Source organism: Pristis pectinata, chromosome 3 (assembly GCF_009764475.1).
Source record: "Pristis pectinata isolate sPriPec2 chromosome 3, sPriPec2.1.pri, whole genome shotgun sequence".
NCBI classification, from domain to species: Eukaryota; Metazoa; Chordata; class Chondrichthyes; order Rhinopristiformes; family Pristidae; genus Pristis; species Pristis pectinata.
Genome location: NC_067407.1, coordinates 76304413 through 76331534, shown reverse-complemented (window position 1 = coordinate 76331534; position 27122 = coordinate 76304413). Strand labels below are relative to the sequence as shown.

Genomic DNA, 27122 nt, shown 5'->3' with positions numbered 1-27122 from the left:
CACCCTCTACCGTAGGTGTGTCCACCTCACTAAAGCTCTTGTCTATGATGCTCTCAGCGTCCCGGGTGATCCTAAGTATGTCCAACTGCAGCTCCAGTTCCTACACACAGTCAGTCAGGAGCTGCAGCTGGGCGCACTTCCTGCAGGTGAAGTCATCGGGGACACTGGCAATCGCCCTGATCTCCCATGTCCTGCAGGAGGAGCATCCCACTGCCTTAACTGCCATCCCAGCTACTCTAATAGGAACAATAATTCTAAGGAAAACTTCAGCTCCACCTACCTGCTCAGCGTCCTCTCACTGAAGCCTCCTGAATCAAAGCTTCAGCACTTATACTCAAACACAGCACCTACAGCTCAAACGCGGCCACACCCAAAAGTGGCCACTCCGCTAGAGCCTGCTTCCCTTCTTTACCTGCAAAAAACAACTGGACAAACAAGCTCTTAACTGAAAAACAACTTTAAAAAAGATGCTGGCTCCCTTGAACTTTCCCCTTCTCATCTTAAATGCATGCCCTCTAGTTTTAGATATTTCAACTGTGGAAAAAAGATATCAGCTACCTATTCTGTCTATGCTTCTCATAATGTTATAAACTTCTATCAGGCCTCCCTCTGCCGCTCCAGGGAAAACAGCTCAAGTTTGTCCAACCTCTCCTTATAGCACATCCCCCCTAATCCAATCAGCATCCTGGTAAACCTCTTCTGCACCATCTCCAAAACCTCCACATCCTTCCTATAATGGGGCAACCAGAATTGAATGCAATACTCCAGATGTGGCCTAACCAGAGTTTTATAAAGCTGCAACATAACTTCCCGACTCCTGAACTTAATGCCTCGACTAATAAAGGCAAACATGCCATATGCCTTCTTTACCACCCCACCAACCTGTGCAGCCACATTCAGAGAGCTTTGGACTTGGACCTCAAGATCCTTCTGCACATCAACACTGTTAAGGGACCTGCCATTATCAGTGTTCTGTCTCTTTACATTTGATCCCCCGAAGTGCAACACTTCACACTTGGCTGGATTAGACGCCATAAATGCCTGACCCTCTGTGTCTGTATTTGTGTCCTGGTGAGACAGCTATTATTAATTTACGAGTCTGATGTGAAATGGTTAGCCCGAATGTGAAAGGCAGCTAGTTCTTTATTTATTAACTCCATTACTTGCACAAATACTTTGAAGACCTTTGATCCAAACTCACATCAGCTCTGTTCCTTTGCTGCCAACACACTCACCAGTATCGAGGGACTTCGGGGCTGGGGAAATGACCACCTTTGACAACCTCTTGGAGGAAGCCGGAGAGTTTGGTCTCTTCCAAAAGACCACTTTCACTCTAATATGCATAACATCGGCGATGTTCTCTTACCTGTACATCGGGATTGTCTTTCTCGCCATCACTCCTGAGCACTGGTGCAGGAGCCCAGGGGTGTCCGAGTTGAGGGCAAACTGCGGCTGGTCCCAGGAGGAGGAGCGGAACTACACGGTGCCTCATGGCCTGGCTGAGGGCTCCTCCTACAGCCGCTGCCACAGGTACGACGTGGAGTGGGAGTGGACCCCATCCGGCCGCTGCGAGACCCCGCTCTCCTTCCTGCCAAACATCTCAGCAGAGCTGCCCCTCACCTCCTGCCAGGGGGGGTGGGTTTTCGAGGAAGGCTCACACCCGAGCATCGTCACCGAGGTAGGTTACCCTGATCAAGGGTCCGAGAGCCGGACCCTAGCAGGTAAAACGTAAACCAGCCGCCAAGCCAATGTAAGTGAAGAGGCTGCAGTGCCTCGTGTATATCACGGTGTCCAGCACAGCTCACAGTGATGCCCCAGGTGTAGGGCTAAAGGTTTAACATAGAACATACAACAGTACAGCGCAGTACAGGCCCTTTGGCCCACAATGTTTTGCCGACCTTTAAACCTCACCTAAGACTATCTAACCCCTTCCTCTCACATATCCCTCTATTTTAAATTCCTCCATATGCCTATCTAGTAGTCTCTTGAATTTGACCAATGTACCTGCCTCCACCACCACCCCAGGCAGCGCATTCCATGCCCCAACCACTCTCTGGGTAAAAAACTTTCCTCTGATATCTCCCTTGAACTTCCCACCCACTACTTTAAAGCCATGCCCTCTTGTATTGAGCATTGGTGCCCTGGGAAAGAGGTACTAGCTGTCCACTCTATCTATTCCTCTTAATATTTTGTACACCTCTATCATGTCTCCTCTCATCCTCCTTCTCTCCAAAGAGTAAAGCCCTAGCTCCCTTAGTCTCTCCTCATAATGCATACTCTCTAAACCAGGCAGCATCCTGGTAAATCTCCTCTGCACCCTTTCCAACACTTCCACATCCTTCCTATAATGAGGCAACCAGAACTGGACATGGTACTCTAAGTGTGGTCTAACTAGAGTTTTATAGAGCTGCATCATTACCTCGCAGCTCTTAAACTCGATCCCACGACCTATGAAAGCTAATATCCCATAAGCTTTCTTAACTACCATATCCACCTGTGAGGCAACTTTCAGGGATCTGTGGATATGAACCCCCAGATCCCTCTGCTCCTCCACACCATCCAGAATCCTGCCATTAACTTTGTACCCTGCCTTGGACTTTGTCCTTCCAAGTGTACCACCTCACACTTCTCCAGATTGAACTCCATCTGCCACTTCTCAGCTCAGCTCTGCGTCCTATCAATATCCCTCTGCAATCTTCGACAGTCCTCCACACTATCCACAACATCATCGACCTTTGTGTCATCTGCAAACTTGCCATCCTACCCTTCTACCCCCTCATCCAAGTCATTAATAAATATCACAAAAAGAAGAGGTCCCAGAACAGATCCCTGTGGGACACTACTAGTCACAGCCCTCCAATCTGAATGCACTCCCTCCACCACAACCCTCTGCTTTCTACAGGCAAGCCAATTCTGAATCCACATGGCCAAGCTTCCCTCGATCTCATGCCCTCTGACCTTCTGAAGAAGCCTACCATGTGGAACCTTGTCAAATGCCTTACTAAAATCCATGTAGACCACATCCATTGCACTACCCTCATCAATCTGTCTGGTCACCTGTCTGTTTCACCAGACCATCAGCCTCGGTTTATATTAAGTAGCTGAATTTAGCTCAGTTCCTAATCTGAGCTCCCAGAGCCTAATACAGGAAATACTCAACAGGCCAGTCAGCTTCTGAGGAGAAAGAAGCAGTTAACAGCTCAGCTACTGACCTCATTGGAAGCCAGGAAGGGCAGGAGCAGTTCAGACATATATGGACTGGTGCCTCTAAACGAGCTGTCATTTCTCTGATTCTATAACTCGTAGAACACAGAAGGTACAGGCCCTGCGGCCCACCATGTCCGTGCTGAACACGACGCCAAATTAAACTAACTCTCTTCTGCCTGCACACAATCCATATCCTTCCATTCCCTGCATGTTCAGATATCTCTCTAACAGCCTCTTAAATGCCACTATCGTATCTGCTTCCACCATCCCCCCAGGCTGCCCGTTCCAGGCACCCACCACTGTGCAAATTTTCATATTTTTAATATGTTTTTATTCCATATATTTTCCTGATTTGGAAAGTGCAATGTTATTTGGAACTTGGCCTTCAATGGAAGAGTTTTTGACTTCCGATGTTCCAGGCTTTAAACCAACACTTACACCAACTGTAGGGGCGTTGAGGTGTCTGATTCATGGAACGTTTCCTTCTCCATTCCACTCATTTCTTCTGATCTGCCCTCCATCTCTCTTCATGCCTAGAAACTGGATTTCATCCTTTGATGTGTTAAATGTGTGCTGCTTATAGTGTGATCACCCATTATGATCACTATCATCATCCAAATGAGCATGTCCCTCGGGCTTAATAAGATCATGGCTCAAATCCATATTTATGTCTACCCTTTCCCTCCCCTGCTTGTCAAGTTTCTACCAGACTTTGCTTTAACAATACTCGGAGACTCTGCTTCAATCGCCCTTGGAAGAAGAGAGTCCCAAGGACAAAGATTCCCCATAAAAGAATTGTGAAATTTGCCATCTATCCATATGAAACAAAGCTAGGGTGGTTTACACCCAGAACCTCACCCAGAGGGTGAGGAATGGGGGTGGGCCTGTCACCAGGAACACACACAGTGGCTGTCATGGAAGAGAGGAAGGCTGCAGGCGAGAGGGAGAGAGCTCCTACATTTGGTGAAAGTGCCCTGCCCTTCTCATTGGTGCAATTAATGCTGGAGCAACTCAGTGGGTCGAGCAGCATCTGTGGAGGGAAAAGGAATTGTCGACGTGTGCGTGTTACTCGTGAAATACGTTGGTGTTAAGGATTGAATTGCTGTCTGGATTGCAGACTATGATTTTGCAGTTTCCTTATGATAAGAATTTCTCTATTAGTTTGCCCTTTATTGCCTATCCAGTCAACGCCTCCCACTCTGCTTGTTGGGAGATGCATTTAAAAAAAATTATTATTTTTCTGGATCTTGGCAGCACCAGCAAGCCCCGCATTTATTGCCCATCCCTACCTGCCCTTGAGAAGGTGGTGGCGAGACACCTCCTTGAATTGCTGCAGTCCTGCTGGTGGACCATTCCCACAGAGATGTTAGGCAGAAAGTCCCAGACCCAGCAACAATAAAGGCCAGTGAATAAATTTCCAAGTCCATGTGGTATGTGCGGGAGTGGTATTCCCCTTGCACCTGCTGCCCTGGTCCTTTTCAGTGGTAGAGTTGCTAAGGTGAGTACCTGCATTTTGTAGATGGCACACACTGCAGCCGCTGTGAGCCAGGGATGGAGGGGATCAGTGTTTGAGGTGGTGGAGGGGAAGCTAATGAAGTGGGCTGCTTTGTTCTGGGTGGTGTCGACCTCCACGGGAGTGGTTGGAGCTGCATTCATCCAGGCAAGTAGAGAGTCTCCCATCACTTTCCTGACTTGTGCTTGGTACATAGTGGAAAGGCTTTGGGGTGTCTGGAGGTGAGTCACTCACTGCAGTATATCCAACTTCTGACTCGCTCTCGAAACCAGAGTACTTCTGTGGCTGGTACAGTGGATTTTCTGGTCATTGGTGACCCGCAGCACGGTGATGGTGGGGGACTCGGTGATGGTCATGCCGTGGAACATCAAGGGTAGGTGGCTACATTCTCTCTTGTTGGAGATGGTCATTGCCTGGCACTTTGACCTTCCACTTAACAGCCCATGCCCAAGTGTTGCCCTGGTCTTGCATGGGCTGCTTTCTTTGATAAGGAGTTCTGAATGGGATTGAACTATGCGCTATCATCAGTGAACATCTAATGAAACAAAGCACTTCAATGTACCCCTCGCTCTAGTGTGAATGTGCAGTGAAGTTCATAATTTGTACCCAAGAGCTCCAATAAATGGTGGTAAGGATGGAAATGCGTGATGCGCTACTGGTGACATAATTTGTTGTACGTCTGAGATGTGCTTTCAACCTGATCTAATCGCAAGTGCAATCCAGGTAAAGTTGATTCTAGGTGTGACTTGCACATAAAGAAAGGGTGTTAATTGGTCCAGTTTCTAGGTGTTACTATTTTACTTTTCTCTAAAAGACTTGATGGACCCTGTCCTCGGCAGCGGCTTTTGGTCGAGAATCTCACCACTACCGAACAAAACCTCTGTGTCAAAATCTAAGCTATCAAATTCATCGGGGGATTATCTTAACTTTACACCCTCTCACTGACCAACTTCCCCAGTTATATTATTTCCTCCACTTTAACCTCTCCGTCCTCTATCGGGTCTACTATTAACAGAGCTGGTAGCAATGCAAAAGGTCCCAGCAATTCACAGCAGTGAGCCCCTTCATTCCTGGTTAAGTCCCAGTGAATGAAATTCGATTAAAAAAAAACTGCAGGTGTTGAAAATCTGCAATAACAGTAGAACATGCAGGAGTCACTGAAAACTGACGAGGATTTTCGACGTGAAATGTTGACTCTGTTTCTCTTTCCACAGATGCAGCCTGACCTGCTGAGTGTTCCCGGCATTTTGTGTTTCTATTAAGCCCCAGTGAATTGATGCTGCACTTCTCCCCTTGCTTTGACCTGGTGGTGTAGGGGTGCCAATATCCTTACACTATTGCACCAGTTTGGGCCTAATTAAGTTTTTTCTGGTTGGCTGCCGGTGACTAGTGGTGTTCCACAGGGGTCGGAGTTGGGCCTGCTACTTTTCATGTTATATGTTAATGATCTGGATGACGGAATTGAGGGCTTTGTGGCCAAGTTTACAAATTATACAAAGATAGGTGGAGGGGCAGGTAGTGTTGAGGAGGCGGGGAGTCTGCAGAAGGACTTGGACGGGTTGGGAGAATGGACAAAGAAGTGGCAGATGGAATAGAACATAGGGAAGTGTACGGTCATGCACTTTGGAAGAAGGAATAAAGACGTAAATTATTTTCTAAATGAGGAGGGAATTCAGAAAGTGGAGATGCAAAGGGACTTGGGAGCCCTAGTGCAGGATTCCCTAAAAGTTAACTTGCAGGTTGAGTTGATAGCAAGGAAAGCAAATGCATTCATTTCGAGAGGACTAGAATATAAAAGCACAGATGTAATGCTGAGGCTTTATAAGGCGTTGGTCAGACCACATTTGGAGTATTGTGAGCAGATTTGGGCCCCATATCTAAGGAAGGATGTGCTGGCATTGGAGAGGGTCCAGAGGAGGCTTACAAGAATGATCTGGAAGATGAAAGGGTTAACGTATGAAGAGCGTTTGATAGCTCTGGGCCTGTACTCACTGGAGTTTAGAAGGATGAGGGGGGATCTCATTGAAACCTACTGAATATTGAAGTACCTGGATAGAGTGGATGTGGAGAGGATGTTTCCAGTAGTGGGAGAGTTTGAGGGCACAGAACAGAGATGAGGAAGAATTCCTTCAGTCAGAGGGTGGTGAATCTGTGGAATTCATTGCCACAGACAGCTGTGGAGGCCAAGTTATTGGGTATATTTAAAGCAGGATAAGTTCTTGATTAGTAAGGATGCCAAAGGTTATGAGGAGAAGGCAGGAGAATGGGGTTGAGAGGGAAAAATAAATCAGCCGTGATCGAATAGTGGAGCAGACTTGATGGGCCGAATGGCCTAATTCTGCTCTTATGTCTTATGGTCTTACCACTGTGCCTGCTTTTCAATGTACTTGTTACTGCCTGGTTTAATAACTGGCATATCTACATACCAAGGCCCCACTGCCCTCTACTTCTTTAAAAACTATTTAAGCTTTATTATGTTGTTCTCACTTTTACTTTGTATATTAATTGTCTGCAGTGAACTGCAGCAGTCATCGGTTCAGCTAAGCTACCTATGTCCTCGAGTCGTCCGCAGTCTTCAGCACAATTTGATAAACAGTCTCTGATCTTATGCCCAAGTCTGGCCTCTTCAGTACATTTTATTCACCACTTTTTGTCTCCAATCATCTCTCTCCTCATGTGACCACATTCCTTTCATTACATGTCTCCTTTATCCATTCCCCTAGGCCTCATCTCTGATACCTTATCAAAAACATCGGAGACTATTTGCCCTTCAGTAATCGATGCTGTCTGACCCTAACTGACTCTTAACAAGAGGTTAGTAACCTCAATCCTCAACGACAGACTCAAGACAAGTACCAACAACTGAACCAAGGCCAACCCTGTCACAACCCACCCCACATGGTGAGCGTGATCACATTTGGAACCTTTTTGGACAATATTTCATCATTTTAGATAATATTGGTATCTCGTTCCTGGCTCTTCCCAGGAGCCTAGCCATAACCCAAGAGGTTCCAGTGACTGAAGTAGTTATGGTTATTACTGTCTTTCTTTGAACACTAACCACTAGCTGTTTACAAAGCCCTACTCGCTCAATATTCCCAACACTTCTCCGCTTGAAACCGAGGCAGCTTACACACACTCTGCCATTTCTTCAGCCTCACTACAGCTTTTCTCTTGACATTTCCTTTCCTTCTGACGCAATGTTATATTTTCCCTTTGTGTTTGTGGCAGTTTATTTCCTTTTATTCTATAGTCATAGATTCACACAGGATGGGAACAGTCTCTTTGGCCCATTGAGTCCATGCTGACCACCCATCACAGATTTACACCAATCCTACCCCAATCTCATTTTATTCTGGAGACACAAGAGACTGCAGATGCTGGAATCTGGAGCAACAAACAATCTGCTGGAGGAACTCAATGGGTCGAGCAGCATCTGTGGGAGGAGAGGAATTGTCGACGTTTCAGGTTGAAACCCTGCATCAGGGCATTTTATTCCCTCCTACTTTTGCCACTCATTGACACATGAGGGGCAATTCACAACGGCCAATTAAACTTTCTTTTCTTCCTCTTGAGTTACCCTGAAATAGAAAGTCTAGCAAATTAACAGCTCATAGATCAGAACTTTGATGATGATTTTTAGTCGTAGCATCAACAGGGCTCAATTTTCACCCCTTTGCAAGTTAAACTCTATAGAAAGTTTCCTTCAAGGCCGTGCTAAATAAAGGAATGAGCCATAGAGATTAGGGAGCTCTTTAGCAAAAAAGACATCAGACTTTACCTTGGTGCAGTTGAGCCATGGGAGGGCAGATTAGCTCAGGCTACTGATGCACACATGAACAGTGATTCCCCCTTGAGAGCTGACAAATGTGACCATGCAATGAACACAGAATCAGGCTTAGCAATGAATAAGCAATGGAGGGAATGTGTATGCACAGAGTAATAATGATATTTTTTACGTTTGTCTACCTCCACCAATTGTACAGTTCGGACTTGTGTGTGCTGATGCCTGGAAGGTGGATCTGGCTCAAGCTTGCCTAAATCTGGGATTTATGATTGGAACAGTATTCCTGGGTTTTGGGGCAGACATGTATGTATCAATCATATCCACATTACGTGAAAAGTAATATTCAACAATGTTTATCTATTGTAAATCTGAACATTTTCCTTTGTTTTTCGTAGCTATGGTAGGAAACTCTGCTTCTTATTTTCCAATTTTATGACCACCGTGTCAGGAATTGCAGTGGCATTTGCTCCAAATTACATTTGGTTCCTCATCTTCCGCACTCTGCAAGGGTTATTCAGCAAGGGAGGTTGGCTCAGTGCCTATGTCTTAAGTAAGCTTCTCTTTCACCTGTATTAAGTAGTTAAGTGAGATCTATGTGTTCCTTCAGTCCTAGAATTTTGCATTTCCCAAGATTTGATTGCCTAATGCCTCAGTTACTAATTCCTAAGCTCCAGGAATTTCTTGTAAAACCTCCCTGCCTTTCTACCTCTCTGTTTTGTTAAACTGAGCAAGTCTAGATTATGGTCCAAGTGTCTCCATATATGGGTCAGTGTCCTTTTATGTTGATAATGGCCCTTTAAAGTGCTGTTGGATGATTTTCCTATCTTAAAAGTACTGGATGTTGCTGTTGAGATGTTTGCAATACTCATTAACAGTGGAAGTATTTGTTATTAATAGAAAGTTAAATGAGTAATTTCATGGGTAACGTTTTAGTTAGTTGTTGAGCAGTTTAGGATGTCCTCATGAAAAACATGACAGAAAAAACTTTCCCTTTTCCTTTTTGGTTCTAACTTATTATTGGTCTGATGCCACTAGTTATTTGTAGACTTTGCTTTTCAGAATCAGAATCAGAATCAGCTCTTTTATCACCAACTTATATGACGTGAAATTTGTTGTTCTGCGGCTGCAGTGCAGTGCAAAGTAATAGAATTACCATAAATTACAAAAATAAATAAATAGTGCAAAAGAAAAAATAATGAGGTAATGTTCGTGGGTTCGTGGACTGTTCAGAAATCTGATGGCAGAAGGGAAGAAGCTGTTTCTGAATCGTTGAGTGTGGGTCTTCAGGCTCCTATACCTCCTCCCGATGGTAGTAACGTGAAGAGGGCATGTCCCAGGTGGCGAGGGTCCTTAGTGGTGGATGTCGCCTTCTTGAGGAACTGCCTCTTGAAGATGTCCTCGATGGTGGGGAGGGTTGTGCCCGTGGTGAGCCTACAACCCTCTGCAGCCTCTTTCGATCCTTTGCGTTGGAGCCTCCACACCAGGCTTCAAATTATAGACAAGTATTGTTTGTTAGTTATTGGTACTCCAATTCAGTAGGTTAACATGGGTGGGTGTTGGTTGGTTGCAATCAATACTGTCTGCTTGCTTATTGAGTTAGATCTCATTTGTTCATTGAAGTTGCTCCTGTTTAATCTGACTTGTAGGTTGTAGATGCTCCCATTTACTTTAGTTAATCTACATAATTGAGCATTCCCAGTAGAGGATAAAGAAATGTTAAGTTGGGGAGTAGTTATGAGCTGGAGTTCACGGCCAGGAAGAGTGGTGGGAAGAGATTCAGTTGGTGCCAGGTTGGCTGGGTCCTTGAGTAGGAATAACCTGCAGGGGTGTGGAGAAAAGGGGAAGGATGGGATTGCTAAATTAGTAGCTGGCAGTGACATTATGGACCAAGTGACCTTCTTCTTTGCCATAATGATTCTATGGTTCGATTATGTAAAGGGAAGAGCATTTTGAAGCTGAAACTGAAGGTGCATGTGTGTGTGTGTGTGTGTGTGTGTGTGTGTGTGTGTCTGTGTGTCTGTGTCTGTGTCTGTGTGCCTGTGTGTGTGTCTGTATATCTGTGTGTCTGTATGTCTGTGTCTGTATATCTGTGTGTGTGTGCTGAGTCTGTGTGTTTGTGCCTGTGTGTGTGTGTCTGTGTGAGTGTGTGTGGTGTGTGAGTGTATCTGTGTGTGTGTGTGTGTGTGTTTGTGTGTAGTGTCTGTGACTGTGTGTGTGTGGTGTGTGTGTGGTGTGTCTGTGTGTGTCTGTGTGAGTGTGTATGTCTGTGTGTGTGTGTGTCTGTGTGTGTGTGTGGTGTCTCTGTGAGTGTGTGTGTGTGTGGTGTGTGTGTGGTGTGTCTGTGTGAGTGTGTGTGGTGTGTCTGTGTCTGTGTGAGTGTGTGGTGTGTGTGAGTGTGAGTGTGTGGTGTGAGTGTGTGTGTGTGGTGTGTCTGCGTGAGTGTGTGGTGTGTGTCTGTGAGTGTGTGTGTCTGTGTGAATGTGTGCGTGTGTGTGGTGTGTGTGTAAGTGTATGTGTGATATCAAAAAAGCATTGCAGCATGTCACCACTGGAAAGCATTGCAGCGAGCCACAGCTGGAAAAGCACTGCATCATGCAATGGTTTTGTAGTAGGTCACAGCTGGATAGTACTGTAGCATGTTTTAGCTGGAAAGCACTGCAGCATGCCACAGCCAAATGGTACTGCAATATTGCACAGCTGCCGCTTGCTGCAGTATGTCACAGCTGGGTGGAACTGCCTCATGTGACAGGCGGGACACACTCGAGCATGACATGGCTGCATGCTAATTGGACCTGCCCAAGCAAGAAGCCCAGCTGTCCATCCACAAATTGCCACCAGAAGCATGAATAGATTGGAACCATATCCTCTATGATCCAGCACTTGCAGACTATGTGCCCTGGGATGTCAGGCAACCTCATGAATTCCATCCAGTCATCAGGGCACAGCTGCAGGGTGACAGGAGCTGCTTTAGTGAACAAGTTGGTGTGAATGGAACCTTGTGTGATCACCTGAGAAGGTCATTGGTGGAAGATGATGGGATGTGGACACTACCCTGGGGAACCTCTTCAGTGATGGCCCAGGGCTGGGCTCTTTGACCTCCACAACCATTTTCCTTGGTTCTGCGAATGAGTTGGATGAGTGTGGTGTAGACTTGTGGCTGATGCAGGAGTGTTTCGTTCGGGAAGTTGTCTTCGTAAGTCCTGAAAGATGTCCTTTTTCACCCAACCCCTAGTTTCTGAGCTAGTTGGACTGAAGCACAGAAGAACAGTGGGGATTCTAATCCAGATGTGTTTCTCCTTTGGGATGATGTTACTTTCTGCTATCGCTTACTTGGTACCAGCCTGGAGGAACCTGCAGCTGGTGACTACCATGCCGAACTTCATTTTCATGGTCTACTATTGGTAAAGAACCATCAAAGAAATCATTATTGCTTGCTCGAGTGCAGAAACAAGCAGTATGGAGGCAACCAATAAATGTTTTATAATCACAGGCTGCTGCCAGAGTCTCCAAGGTGGTTACTGTCGAGAAAGAAAAGAGAAGCAGCTGTGAAGGTCCTACAGAAGGTGGCAAAAAAGAACAAGAAGAGTTTCTCGATAAATATTGAGGTGACCTGGACCACAGTTCCCCACACTTTATACCCCTCTTAACACACTTGTTCTCCTGATGTCCAGCATAGAGAGATGTAGGACAGAAAATGGCCTTTTGTCCCAGCAAGTCTGCACCGACCATCAATCACCCATTTACACTAATCCTACGTTAATCCCTTATTGTCATTCTCCCCACATTCCCATCATCACTGCCCAGGTTGCACCACTCACCTACACACGGGCAATTTACTGCTGCCAATTGACCCACTGACCCGTATGTCTTCGGGGTGTAGGAGGAAACCCACAGGGTCACAGGCAGAACGTGCAAACTCCACACAGATAACACCGGAGGTCGGGATGGAAACCGTGTCTCTGGCTTTGTGAGGCAGCAGCTCTACTAAGATAAGACATTTATTTATCAAAGCACACAGTGAAATGCATCTTTTGCCTAGAGTATTCTGGGGGCAGCCCGCAAGTGTCGCCACGCTTCCGGCGCCGACATAGCGTGCCCGCAACTTCCTAACCCGTACGGCTTTGGAATGTGGGAGGAAACCGGAGCACCCGGAGGAAACCCACGCAGACACGGGGACGACGTACAAACTCCTTACAGGCAGCGGCCGGAATTGAACCCGGGTCGCTGGTGCTGTAATAGTGTTACGCTAACCGCTACACTACCATGCCTGCCCACTGCGGCACTGTGCTGTCCTAGCAACCAAATGGGAACCTGTTCCAACTGACATCAGTGCACATCCTCTTCTGAGCTGTGGCTGTGATGTAATGATCACCAGAAGCAGTGATGTGGGCTCCTGAACCTAAGCTATAAGCACTGACACCAGTCTGTGTTCTTGCACTGCCTCAGCACAGAGCGTGTTAAAATATCCGTGTTCCTATAAAGAAAAGCAACATGTGATCACGATGCCAAGTGTAGGCTAGACCAATGCACCAAGTGAGCCAGGTTCTGAGCACCCTGGTAAAGCATCTACTTTGTGAGTTCCCTTTCAAAACCAATTGTTATTAGGAATCAAATATACTGAAACTATTCAATGCAGTGTCTGAAGTAATCATAATTGCTCTATTAAAACTGGTGGTTTGAATTGCAGTCAATCTTTTAGTATAGTTGATTAATCAGTAGGTGACTTTCCAGGACATTTTATCATTTTGGGATTCTCTTTACTGCAGACAGTCCAAATTGAAAGTTCTGAAGATGAACAAAGGAACCCCTCAGTCACAGACCTGGTGAAAACACCACAGATAAGGAAGCATACTCTTATTCTGATGTACAACTGGTGAGATCTTTTTTATAATTCCTCTGCTTCAACATGGATTAGCATCAATATCTGAGCATTACAGGGGAGAGTAGACGTGTCCCCTGTGGAAAGAGGCAGTAACACACAATGAAGACTGAGTTCACAAGATCACAAGATAAGGGAGCAGAAGCAGGCCATTCGGCCCATCGAGTCTGCTCCAAGGAAAAGGGAAAAAGAAATGGGGTGGGAAAAAAAGAAGAGAAAAAAAAATTCTAATCCCATTTGCCAGCCTTATCCCCATATCCCTTGATACCCTGACTATTTAGATATCTGTCTATCTCCTCCTTGAATACCCCCACTGATCTGGCCTCCACTGCTGTGCGTGGCAAGGAATTCCACAATTTCACCACCCTCTGGGTAAAGAAACTTCTCCTCATCTCTGTCTTGAAACTGTACCCTCTAATTCTAAGATTGTGCCCTCTGGTCCTGGACACGCCCACCAAGGGAAACAGCCTAGCCACATCTACTCTATCCTTACCTGTCAACATTTTAAATGTCGCTACGAGGTCCCCTCTCATCCTTCTGTACTCCAGCGAGTACAGTCCAAGAGCCGACAAACGCTCATCATACTTAAGCCCTTTCATTCCTGGAATCATTCTCGTAAATCTCCTCTGAACCCTCTCCAACGTCAGCACATCCTTCTTAAGATGTGGGGCCCAAAACTGAGCACAGTATTCCAAATGAGGCCTCACTAGCGCCCTGTAGAGCCTCATCAACACTTCCTTACTTTTATACACTATACCTCTCGAGATGAATGCCAACATAGCATTCGCTTTCTTAACCACCGATCCAACCTGGTGGTTAACTTTTAAGGTATCTTGTATGAGTACCCCCAAGTCCCTTTGTACTACCGCACTATCAATCTTCTCTCCTTCTAGATAATAATCTACCCGCTTATTTCTACTTCCAAAGTGTACAACTGCACATTTCTCAACATTGAATCTCATCTGCCATTTCCTTGCCCATTCTCCTAAACTGTCTAGGTCCCTCTGCACTCTTTCTATTTCCTCTATGCTCCCTACTCCTCCACTTATCTTGGTGTCATCCGCAAACTTAGCCACACAACCATTTATTCCATCATCCAAATCATTGATGTACAAGGTAAAAAGGAGAGGCCCCAACACCGACCCCTGCGGCACACCACTAGTAACCGGTAACCAACCAGAACGAGATCCTTTTATTTCCACCCTTTGCTTCCTGCCAACCAGCCAATTTTCCACCCATTTTGCTACCCTGCCCATAATTCCATGACCTCTCATCTTATTAATCAGTCTCTTGTGAGGCACCTTATCGAAGGCCTTTTGAAAGTCTAAATACACAACGTCTACCGCCTCTCCCTTATCCACCCTACCTGTGATTTCTTCAAAAAACTCCAATAGGTTGGTCAGACAGGACCTCCCCTTCACAAAACCATGTTGACTAGGTCCTATCTTGCCTTGCGCCTCTAGGTATTCGGTAACCTCCTCCTTGAGGATAGACTCCAATAATTTTCCCACCACTGACGTCAGACTAATAGGTCTGTAATTGCCTTTGTGCTGCCTCCCACCTTTCTTATACAACGGAACTACATTCGCTACCCTCCAGTCCTCCGGAACCATGCCAGAATCTATCGATTCCTGAAAAATAATCGCCAATGCCTCCGCTATCTCCACAGCCACCTCCTTCAGAACCCAGGGATGCACCCCATCCGGTCCGGGAGACTTATCAGCCTTAAGCCCCTTTAGTTTTCCAAGCACCTTCTCCCTATTAATCTCAATTGAACTCAGCTCCAATTCGTGAGACTCCTGACTAACGGGCACATTGCTTATGTCCTCCACGGTGAAGACCGATGCAAAATATTCATTCAATTCCCTTGCCATCTCACTATCATCCATTATAATACCTCCTGCACTGTTATCAATTGGTCCTATGTCAACCCGTGTCTCTCTTTTATTCCTTATGTATTTAAAAAAACTCTTAGAATCCTCCCGAATGTTGTCCGCCAGCTTCCTTTCGTAACTCATCTTTGCTTTCCTAATGACCTTCTTAGTTTCTCTCTGCAGATTTTTAAAATCGTTCCAATCTTCTGTTTTCCCACTAATTTTTGCTACTTTGCTTTTTGCTATTTTTGCTCCTTTTGCTTTTATTTTATCCTTCACCTCCCTCGTTATCCACATCTGTGCCTTTTTTCCATTCAAAACCTTCTTTTTTCTTGGAATATATCTATCCTGCATTGTCCTTATTTCCTGTAGAAATTTCTTCCATTTTTCCTCTGCCGTCCCTCCAGCTAACTTACTCCTCCAATCAATTTGGGCCAACTCATCTCTCATACCTTTGTAATTTCCCTTATTCCACTGAAATATCGATACACCAGTTATCAGCTTCTCCTTCTCAAACTTGAAACTAAACTCAATCATATTGTGATCACTTGTTCCCAGTGGTTCCTTTACCTTTAGTTCCCTAATCACCTCGGGTTCACTACACAGCACCCAATCCAAAACAGCCAGTCCCCTGGTGGGCTCCTCAATAAGTTGCTCCAGAAAAACATCCCTTAGACATTCCACAAACTCACTCTCCTGAGTACTACCGCCTTGCTGCATTTCCCAGTCCACCTTCATGTTAAAATCCCCCATAATTATCTTCACATTGTCACTCTGACACGCTTTTTCTATCTCAATCTGCAACTTATGGTCCACTTCCTGACTGCTGTTCGGGGGCCTATATATGACTGCTATTATTGTTCTTTTACCCTTGCTATTTCTCAGCTCCACCCATAAGGATTCCACCTCCTCTGACCCAATGTCCTTCCTTTCTATTGATTTTATATCGCTACTAACCATCATGGCCACACCTCCCCCTCTGCCTACTCTCCTATCCTTCCTATATACTGTATACCCCTTGACATTCAGTTCCCAATCACATCCATCATGAAGCCACGACTCAGTGATTGCAACGATGTCATATTTATTAACCTGTAGTTGTGCCACTAGGTCATCTACTTTATTCCTGATGCTACGTGCATTTAAATATAGTATGTTTAGACTGGTATCTGCTATTGATTTTATTGTACTTCTATTGATCAGCAGATTATCCTGACTTTCTACCTGTCCATCCTTCTTACTATCTTCGCTACCTACTATCTTAGACATGTTCGTGTAGACCTCATCCCCTATCCTAACATTCGGTATCCGAACATCCTCATCCCTGATCCTAACATTCTGTATCCTAACATCCTGATTTGTTGTACTTCTATTATTCAGTAAATTATCCTGACTTATCACCTGCCTGTCATTCTTGCCATCCTCAATGGATTCGTTTCTATACACTTTCTCCCTCACCTTAGCATCTTGTAACCTAGCATCCTGGTTACCATCCCCCTGCCAGATCAGTTTAAACCCTCCCCTACAACTAAATTAAACATTCCCGCCAGGATATTGGACCCTTTGGAGTTTAGATGCAACCCATCCTTAGCAAATAGGTCTTGCCTCCCCCAAAAAAGGTCCCAGGTATCCAAGAATCTGAAGCCCTGCCCCTTGCACCAGTCACTCAGCCACACATTTAACTGCCAGAGCTTTCTATTCTTCCTGTCATTGATACGCGACACGGGTAGTAGTCCTGAGATTACTACCCTTGAGGTCCTACTTTTCAACCTTCTCCCTAATGCCTTGTATTCCTCCTTCAGGACCTCTTCTCTTTTCCTACCTACATCATTGGTACCTACATGTACCAAGATTTCTGGCTGCTCACCCTCCCCCCTCAGAATATTCTCGACACGGTCTGTGATATCCCGTACCCTGGCACCAGGGAGGCAACACACCATCCGAGACTCATTATCGCTATCGCAGAATCTCCTATCCGTACCCCTTACTATCGAATCCCCAATAACCACTGCATGTCTCTTCCTCTGCTGGACCACAGTATCAGACACGGTGCCAAGGTCCTGGCTGCTGAGGTCTTCCTCTATGAAGTCATCCTCTCCAACCGAATCTAAAATGAGATATCGGTTTTTGAGGGGGACTGCCACTGAGGTGCTGTCTACATAATCTTTATAGTGTCCCCACCACCCTGCAGTTATTTCACCGAGGTCCAAGCCCAAAGCTAGTTTACCTCTTTAAATCATAATTCATGCTCAGAGCTGGTGTGACTTTCACCGGAAACCAATTGTGAAGGTGTTTTCATCTATCTTGTCATGGCCCTTGAAGCTTATTGTCTACCTGCACTTCACTTTCTCTGTAACTGTCACGATATATTCTGTATTTTGTTATTGCTTTTCCCTTGTACTACCTTAATGCTTTGAAATGATCTGTATGGACAGCTTGTAAAACTAAGTTTTTCACTGTACCTCATTCTGTGACAATAATAGACCAATCCCAATAGACCTTTTACCATCACACTGCTGTTTGTTGTTCATTGCTGCTCATTAGATGAGCTGGATGTGGATAGATGGTCAACAGTTAGCGGCCAATAGGGAAATTAACTTTACATTGCCTACCGCCATCACTGCCTTTGGTGATAGGCACCTCTGCAACTCCCTCAATACATTTCTGGTTCACGTGAAAGGCACTGGCCAGCAAGGTACAAGAGGTATTGAAAGCGAGCAGGCCACACTAGCCAGGGTAGTTATTTTCAACATCTCCATGTCACAGACAGGGTCTGGGCCCTGAATTAAGTGGTAATTTGTAATTGGTTTATTGTTGTCACATGTACAGAGATACAGTGAAAAGCTTTTGTTTGCATGCCACCGAGACAGATCATGCCATGCATTAGTACATTGAGATAGTACAAAAGGAAAACAGAATACAGAAGATAGTATTACAGTTACAGAGAAAGTGCAGTGCAGGCAGGCAATAAGGTGCAACGGCCACGATGAGGTAAATTGAGAGATCAATAATTCATCTTTAGTGTACAAGAGTCTGATAACAGCAGAATAGAAGCTGTCCTTGAGTCTGGTGGTACATGTATTTTAAATATAATATTTTAATAATTTAATGTTTATATTATTTGTTTTTATTTTTTATATATAGTATATAAATTATGTATTATATAACTATAAAAATAAACATTTATTTTTAATATATAATCACATATATAAATAAAAATAAAAACATATAATATAAAAATTAAGTATATATAAAATTAAAATAATAAAATAACATAATAACTTAAATATAATATTTTAAATAAAAAATGAAAAAAGAGAACTCTTTTGTATCTTCTGCCCAACAGGATGGGGAGAAGAGAGAATGACCGGGGTGGGTGGGGTCTTTGATTATGTTGGCTGTGTAGACAGATTATGTCGGTGTAGACAGAGTTCATGGAGGGAAGGCTGACAGATTCAAAGAAGGGACATTAGTGACTTATTACCTGCAGTTACTAAATCAGCACTCTGTGTACAGGAGCAAATCAACTAAACACAAAGCTCCTTCATTTCAGGTTTGTGAGCGCTATGGTGTATCTTGGCCTCGTAATGCGCTTGGGAATTATAGGAGGGGACATTTACCTCAACTTCTTCATCTCGGGAGTTATGGAAATCCCTTCAGCAGTAATTATTGTGCTGCTCATCGATCGAGTCGGGCGCCGCTGGCCCTTTGCAGCTGGCAACCTGTTGGCAGGGGTCACCTGCCTGGTAACTGCCTTCATCCCTGACAGTAAGTTAAATGTCGCTGACTAGGATCCTAATCCGTAGGGTATATTCGCTTCCTTGTAGTAACCAAGGTGCAGTTAAGCTGACTAAATATTTCTACCTACTATGGCATTTCGCAGGAGAGGGATAAGGTTGGTACTGTTAACTTTTAGTGCCAGTGTAAAGTAGCTGTTGTCACATCCTCTCTCTGTTATAGCTCCTTTCTCAGAGGTTAACATTATATCTGTGTATGGGGACAGCCTTTGGCTGAAATAGAGATAGAAGCGGGAAAGTATAGGTACAGGAATTCTTAAATCATACAGGCATTCCCAAATAGCTCCTCAGTGTTCCTTGCCTATGATCCAGTACGTGGTGAACGCTTTGTTTAAAAACATGCAACAGAAGTTCGCAAGAGTTTAAAATATTCGTATGAGAGAAAGAGATTGATCAGGACCCGCTTTAAGTCTCAAGATCTTGGTTAACTAGATGGTGCCTAAGCATCCCAACAGCTGGATGGTAGTGAAGGATGCCACAGCTGGATGGTGCTGTAGCAACAAATGATCTGCTGGAGGAACTCAGCAGGTCAAGCAACATCTGTAGGAGGAAAGGAATTGTCAACAGTGTTGTAGTATGCTTCATCTGGAAAGCATTTCAGTATGTCACAGCTAGAAAGCACAGCTGCTGCAATGGGGCTGCGATATGTCACCGCTGGATAGAACTGATGCATGTGAGGGGTGGTGAAGGAGGCATTTGGCATGCTTGCCTTCAATGGTCAGGATATTGAGTGCCTGAGTCGGGACATCGTGTTACAGCTGCATAAGACATTGGTAAGGCCACATTTGGTGTACTGCGTATGGTTCTGGTTGCCCTGCTACAGGAAGGATATCAGTAAACTAGAAAGGGTGTAATGGACCCAAGCAGCTCCTTACTGGGAACACTGCATCCCAGAGTTAGTCTAATTTCCCCATGTAATGGTCACCGCAAATCAATGTGTGCAGACTTTGAGAAGGCTTTGGGAGTATGGATTAAGCACTAGACAAATGAAACTTCTTTCAACTTCTGTAAATCTATACTATTAACTCTTAGAAGTGAACAAACCTAAATATCTATTAATTCCTTGCATGTTTCAAATAACACTTAAAAAGACATTCTCCTTAATAGAAATAAAATTAAGATGATGCTTAAGAAGTATGGATTGCTAAAATAATGGATTCCCATCTTATTTTCAATGACATGAAAGTTAAAATCTTTAATTTTGTTTGAGAAAATATGTTTTCTTTTGCAAATTGTACATCTAACCTATTTCTAATTCAGATATCTTCTGGCTGAAAACAGTAATCACATCTTTGGGCAAACTAGGAATTACGATAGCCTTTTTAATGGTCTGTTTTGTAAATACTGAATTATACCCAACATTTTTAAGGTAAGTACAGAATTTACAAATTGCAATGGCTGACTTACAGCATATCCATTCAATATCGAAAGGCAGTAAAGGCTAATCCCCAACAGATTGCTATGATTCAGTTATTAGTATCTCATTCTCTTTACTGATTAGAGAAGTGTAGAACAGAGAGGTAATTATTGTAGAAGTTTCTGCATTTAAAGCATCAATGTGTAGTTTAACAAAGTACATAAGTAACTTTGACATAAGCAACTTTGACAAGACTAGGTATTTCCATACAATAGAGAAGGATCAACAAATAATCTGTTGGAGAAACTCAGTGGGTCAAGCAGTATCTGTCGGGGGAAAGGAATTGTTAACTTTTGGGGTTGAGACCCTGCATCGGGACTGAGAGTGAAGAGGGAAGATAGCCGGTGTAAAGAGAAGGGGGGGTGGGGGGTGAGGCAGGGACCAGTAGGTGATAGGTGGACTGAGGAGGGGTGAGGGATGATGGGCAGATGGAGTTGGTAGGGGGGAAAGGAGAGGATGAAGATGGAGCCAACATATTCTGCCCACTGAGTCTATTCTGGCACACAGGTGAATCTGAATCCCTCACAGATTTTCCCTGCAACATATTCTCCCCACATTCTCATCTGCTCTCTACAGATCCTACCACTCACCAACACACTAGGGTCAATTTACAGAGGCCAATTAACCTACCAACCTGCATGTCTTTGGGATGTGAGAGAAACCTAGAGCACCCAGAAGAAGCCCAAGTGGTCACAGGGAGAATGTGCAAACTCCACACACACAGACAGCACCCCAGGTCAGGATTGAACCTGGGTCTCTGGAGCCGTGAGGCAGTGTCTCTACCAGCTGCTCCACTGTGCTGCTGTCAAGAGTAGAAGATGGGGATCCTGATTAATCCTGTATCAGGCTTTTGCTATACTGTTGACAAGAGGAATTTTCCTTTCCATGCACTTTCTAATCAAATAGAATCAATCGACCAGTTAAAACCTGAACGTATTTTAATCCTTAGCCACCACACACATATACAGCATATTTGCAATTAATAACAAATCCAAACAAGACAATATTTCTATGGAGAGTCAGTGTGATATAAAAATAAATGTTGCTTTTTGATTTGAAAAGAACAATTACTAAAATGAAATCATAGTCCATCTGGATACCAAATGCTTGTTTTCCTTAACAGAAACTTTGCTGTTTCGATATGTTCAGCAATGTGTGACATTGGAGGGGTGGTGGCTCCATTCGTCTTGTACAGGTTGGCTGAGGTGTGGACAGAACTGCCTCTTCTGGTTTTCGGTGAGTGAGCTGCCTTGCAATTTAAATGATTTAAGCCTGCATTCAATGGAATGTGTTTTTTTTAATCTTTTGGAGGAAATGGATGGTCGAGCCACAGAAAATATGTTTTGTGTATGCAGCACAACCGTGATATAATGTACCTCATTATATCGTGATAATGCCACATAATACAATCTCCACCTAAGACAGTGTGTGTTCTTATGCCAGGGACATGGGGAGGCCGTAATGTTCCCATTTTTGTCGAAGGTCCTCTGCCAGCAACCAACAGATTTTGGAAAAGGACCCAGCGCTAGGGATCTGTTCTACAATATGTAGCTCTAGGATTCAGCAATGGAGATTGAGTGGAGAGAGCAGGGATGGGCGTTGGAGAAATCTGTTCAAACTATTAGTGTATGTACTGTAATATATAGAAAGAGTGATATATGTTTGGAATCTCTCCCAGTAACCAACATGATTCAGCCTCTCTGTAATATATAGAAAGAAAAGCACTTCCAAAATTAGGTAAATGTGAATTTCACTTATAGCATGTCTAGCTCATAATGTGGGTGTTAAGGTTGCCCACCAACACCATCTTTAACATCAAGATTTCATTGCACTTGTTTACGCCCACAGAGAACTGTATTGCGCAAACAAACCAACCGGTACCACATATGAAAGCAGTGCTGTAACTGAAATGGATGCCACCAATATAAATGGCTAAGGTGAAACCTGTAATGTGTACTCTGGTGAACCTAATACTCCGTCTGGAGCTAACACACCTGCACTGTCCCAACACAGCGCAATTCTCAGGAGTTACCAGCAGATGGTAGTGTTGCTCACTGAGGCTTGCTCTGAGTGGCCTGATGCCAAACAAACCTCAGACAGCAGTTGCCAGCCACTTGATGCTTGTCATCCAGCCCGCAGAATGTTTGAGGTAAGTGTGCTCTTGCGGAATGAAATACACCAACATGCCACTTACATCCTCAGAAGGGGTTGCAGAGAGGCTGAATCAGGCTGGTTACTGGGAGCGATTCCAAACAGCTATTGCTAACCCAGTGGTTGTGATACAAATTTCCAAAGCCCGCCTGTTAAAGTCCAGCTTGTTTTCTTCAAGAGCAAACATGACATTCAGTCATTACACACAGTGTGCCCGTTTACTTCCAGGGGTGATCGCTCTGATTGCTGGAGGACTTGTCCTGTGCTTGCCTGAAACCAAGGGCATCAGATTACCGGAAACCATCGAAGATGCAGAAACCCTTGGACAGTATGTACACGGAGAACTGTGTGGGAGGCTCAACCTATGCCAGGAGTCAATCTGAACACAAAAGAGTAAGGAACAGAAGCAGGATTGGCCATTCAGCCCCTTTCTGGCACTTGAGTCAAAGAGTCATGCAGGAAGTAAACAGGCCCTTCAGCCCAAATGGTCCATGCCGACCAAGGTTCCCGTCTAAGCTAGTCCCATTTGCCCACGTTTGGCCCATATCCCTCTAAACCTTTCCTATCCATGTACCTGTCCAAGTATCTTTTAAATGTTGTTAATGTACCTGCTTCAACCACTTCCTCTGACAGCTCATCCCATTTACTGACCGCTCTCTGGGTGAGAAAGTTGCCCCTCAGGTTCCGATTAGACCTCTCCCCTCTCATCCCACATTTCATGATTCCCTTAATTTACAAAAACTTAACAGTCTTGCCTTGTATATCCTCAGTGACTGAACGTCCACAGCCCCTTGGACAGAGAATCGTCTGGGTGAAGAAATTTGTCCTTACCTCTGTCCAGAATGGCTGACTCCTTATTCTGAGACTGGGACCCCTGGTTCTGGACACTCCAGCCAGGGACGCATTTTCCTTGCATCTACCCTGTCAAGTCTCATAAGAATTTTGCACATTTTGAATGAAATAATCTCTCATTTTTCTAAACTCAAAAAAGTATAGGTCTAACCTTCTTAACTTCACCTCCTCCAGCAAATCCACCACTGGAATTAATCTGGTAAACCATTGTTTGACTCCCTCTATTGTGAGTATCTCCTTGAGGCAGAGACACTAGGGCTGTTCCCAGTGTTGTCTCACCTGGGCCCTATATAATTGCAGTAAGATGTCTTTCCTCTTGTACTCAAATCTTCTTGCAATAAAATGAGTCATGGAATTTGTTGTTTTGTGGGAGCAGTACAGTGCAAGACATAAAGACGTAAAAATTACTATAAATTACAAAAATAAATAAATAGTGCAAAATGAGGTAGTGTTCATGGGTTTATGGACTGTTCAGAAATCTGATGGCGGAGGGGAAGAAGCTGTTCCTGAAACATTGAGAGTGGGTCTTCTGGCTTCTGTACCTCCTCCCCGATGGTAGCAATGTGAAGGGGGCATGTCCCAGATGGTGAGGGTCCTTAATGATGGAGACACAAGAGATCGCAGATGCTGGAAAAACTGCTGGAGGAACTCAGTGGGTCGAGCAGCATCTGTGGAGGGAAATGGGCGGTCAACGTTTCGGTTTAAACCCTGAAACGTCAACTGTCCATTTCCCTCCACAGATGCTGCCTGACCCACTGAGATCCTCCAGCAGTTTCCTTATTCTTCTCTTGTGATAAAGAGCAACATTCTGCTTGCCTTTCTAACTACTTGCTTCACGTGGATCTTCTGGTGATTCACGTACAAGGATTCACGTACAGAGATTATTATCTTTGTGGTCCTGCTTTGTAAATTGAATCCCAGTCACTCACATTTCCTTAGCAGAACCTCCATCTTAGTCCCTTCCCACGTGGGCCCTGGCCCTCTCTCCCCTCTCCAGCCCTGAGGAGATGTCCTGAATACCAGTGATGCGCAAGCAACACAGCCTCCTGGACATGATCCAGAGAATGGTAACTGCCCCCTAACCACACTGCTCCTATTACCACCACATTCCTTTCCACCCCCCTCATTTGATGTCCCTTATACCCCAGTGGTCAGTTTTCTCATCCACCATGGAATTTCTGTTCTCATCCACCTCTACAGTCCCTGCTCTCATAGAGTCATAGGGAGATATAGCACAGAAACAGGCCCTTCAGCCCATCGAGTCATAAACCATCCATTTACACTAATCCTACACTAATCCCATTTTATTCTCCCCACACTCCCCTCAACTCCCCCGGATTCTGCCACTCACCCACACACTAGGGTCAATTTACAGAGGCCAATTAACCTTCCAACCTGCATGTCTGTGGGAGAGGAAACCGGAGTACCCGTGGGAAACGGGAAACACTTGTTGTCACAGGGAAAACATGTAAACTCCACACAGACAGCACTCGAGGTCAGGATTGAACCCGGATCTCTGGAGTTGTTTGGCAGCAGCTCTACCAGCTGTACCACTGTGCTGGCCTTTCATCCACACAAGCTTCAAAGCCTCCTACTCTACCTTCTGGATCCCCATAGTCAGGCCCTCCTGTCCCTCTTAACTAACTAGTCTCACAGTACCCGATCGAAGGGCTGTGACTGCCACTTGGAACAAAATACACAGGAAACTTTCCTCCTCCCTATTGTATTGCAGAGTCGGAATCTCATCCTCTCAGAGAATGAAGTTCCTCCAAGTGTAGACATTTATTGCCAATATGATCACCATACTTCATAACTCCCGCATACAACAGCTGCAGCACACGACCTGCTTTGCCATTCTACCCTTTAAATAATTTCTTTATTTAGATTAATCGATTTCTTTCCTTCTGTCACCATTATTCACTGAAGTCCCTTACTCACTGAAGCCTGCCTCTGCTGGACATTGTGCAAGAAACATGTTGGCTGTTAGCTTCATCCACAGACTAACTTTCTCTGGAGTGACCTGACTTCAAGTCACCAGTTTCACCTGGTTACTGAATTACCTGGGGGACTAACAACTACTTGTATCAGTGCTGTTTAAGACCACAAGAAGAATAGAATTTAAAAGTAAAGGACTTTAACCTTGTACGTGATAAAATCTCCAGCGTCTTTTGATAAGATAACTTTCCCTTGTTTCTCCAGGAAGAAGAAAACCGCCCCTCAGACGAGCTACCAGATGGTAGCACCATATTCCTCGGTAGAAACAAGTAACAAGAAGGACCCTGCCTCAGAGAAGATCATTGTATGACAAGATTAAATCATTAAAAGCAAATACTTAGTATATTTAATGATCAATAATATTTAATAGTACATGCTTAAAGGCTTGCAGTGAGAAGAACTTTAAAAATCACTCAAATTCAGTTTTTCTGTGATCACTTATATTAGTGATTAGTGATTTCTGAACATTGTCATGAACCAGCAACAAAAGAAACACACTGAGCATGATTCAGTGTTAAAAACTATTTTATTAATCACTACTTATGATAATACGTAAAATAAAAGTAAAAATGTTAGTATGTTAGACTTCAAAAATGTTAAACCTTGAACGTTAACCCCAAAACTAAACTCTTCGTGTGTGTGTGTGACAAAGTCCAAAACTCCCAGTTCCGGAATGGTTCTTAAAGTTCAGTTCCGCAAGCCATAAGGTGAAACATGAGCAAGGGCTTCTTCAACAACCACCGTTGTCTGAAGATAAGACGTAGACGTAGAGAAACATAGAGAGAGTAAATACGAAATCCAAATGTTCCACGATGGAACCCCAGCGACACTTCAGTGTTTACTCGGTAGTGACTTCCTCACCCCGAAAAGCATCCGAATCGTGGTCGTCCACACACACAAATACCTGTTTCCTTCTACAGGTCAGCAACAAAGTGAACTCCACCGGATTACTTCCAACTTCCATACATGGATTTCAGTGGCAGACACAGTTATTGTTTCTCATCCATCGATAGAGAAAACAAGCAGGCTGGTGTCTCTCTCCCTTCTCTCTCTCTCTCCTTCTTCTTCTTCTTACTACTTCAACAACGTCATTACATCCTTTATCCTCTATTGACGTAAGCACGCCCCACACACACAAATACACACACTCTCTATCTTAAAGGGACTTTCACTGAGTCCATAACACCTCCCACCTAAAAAAAAATTTTTCCCAAGAAAAATTTAACCGCGCATACAGTTAGTAATGTTAATTATCATGCTACACAGCTACAGACTATCAGATTAGTACAGATACATGTTTCCCATTTAACATCAGGAAAGACAATCAGCAATCACATTATCTTTGCCTTTAATGTGAGTTATCATGAGATCAAACTCTTGCAAAATTAAACTCCAGTTTAACAGCCTTCTGTTCTTGTTTTTGACTCGGCTCAGAAACACCAATGGGTTATGATCTGTTGTTTTTGTGAAACTTGTAAATGGTCCAACTTCGTTTCAAGGTTCTCCATGATATTTTGGTTTTTTAGTTTTGATGGAACAATATTTGGTCTAAATTGGCCTTCCTCAACATCAACATCAGGCATTCTAGAAACAACCTTTACATCATCCACCAAGGCCACAACTGAATCCCTCTCATAATAAGGTTTAGCA

The 27122-nt window shown here is 44.3% G+C and overlaps 1 protein-coding gene across 1 annotated transcript; it reads left to right on the top strand.

Annotated features, from left to right (window-relative positions):
• Positions 1-1202: 1202 nt before the first annotated feature.
• LOC127568582 (solute carrier family 22 member 2-like) lies at positions 1203-26823 on the top strand. The gene is made up of 11 exons (XM_052012505.1): positions 1203-1678; positions 8707-8810; positions 8903-9057; positions 11740-11908; positions 11998-12112; positions 13274-13380; positions 18814-19028; positions 20318-20426; positions 21598-21710; positions 22854-23018; positions 25677-26823. The coding sequence occupies exons 1-10, from the start codon at positions 1265-1267 to the stop codon at positions 23006-23008; spliced, it is 1656 nt and encodes a 551-aa protein (XP_051868465.1). The 5' UTR covers positions 1203-1264; the 3' UTR covers positions 23009-23018; positions 25677-26823.
• Positions 26824-27122: the final 299 nt, after the last annotated feature.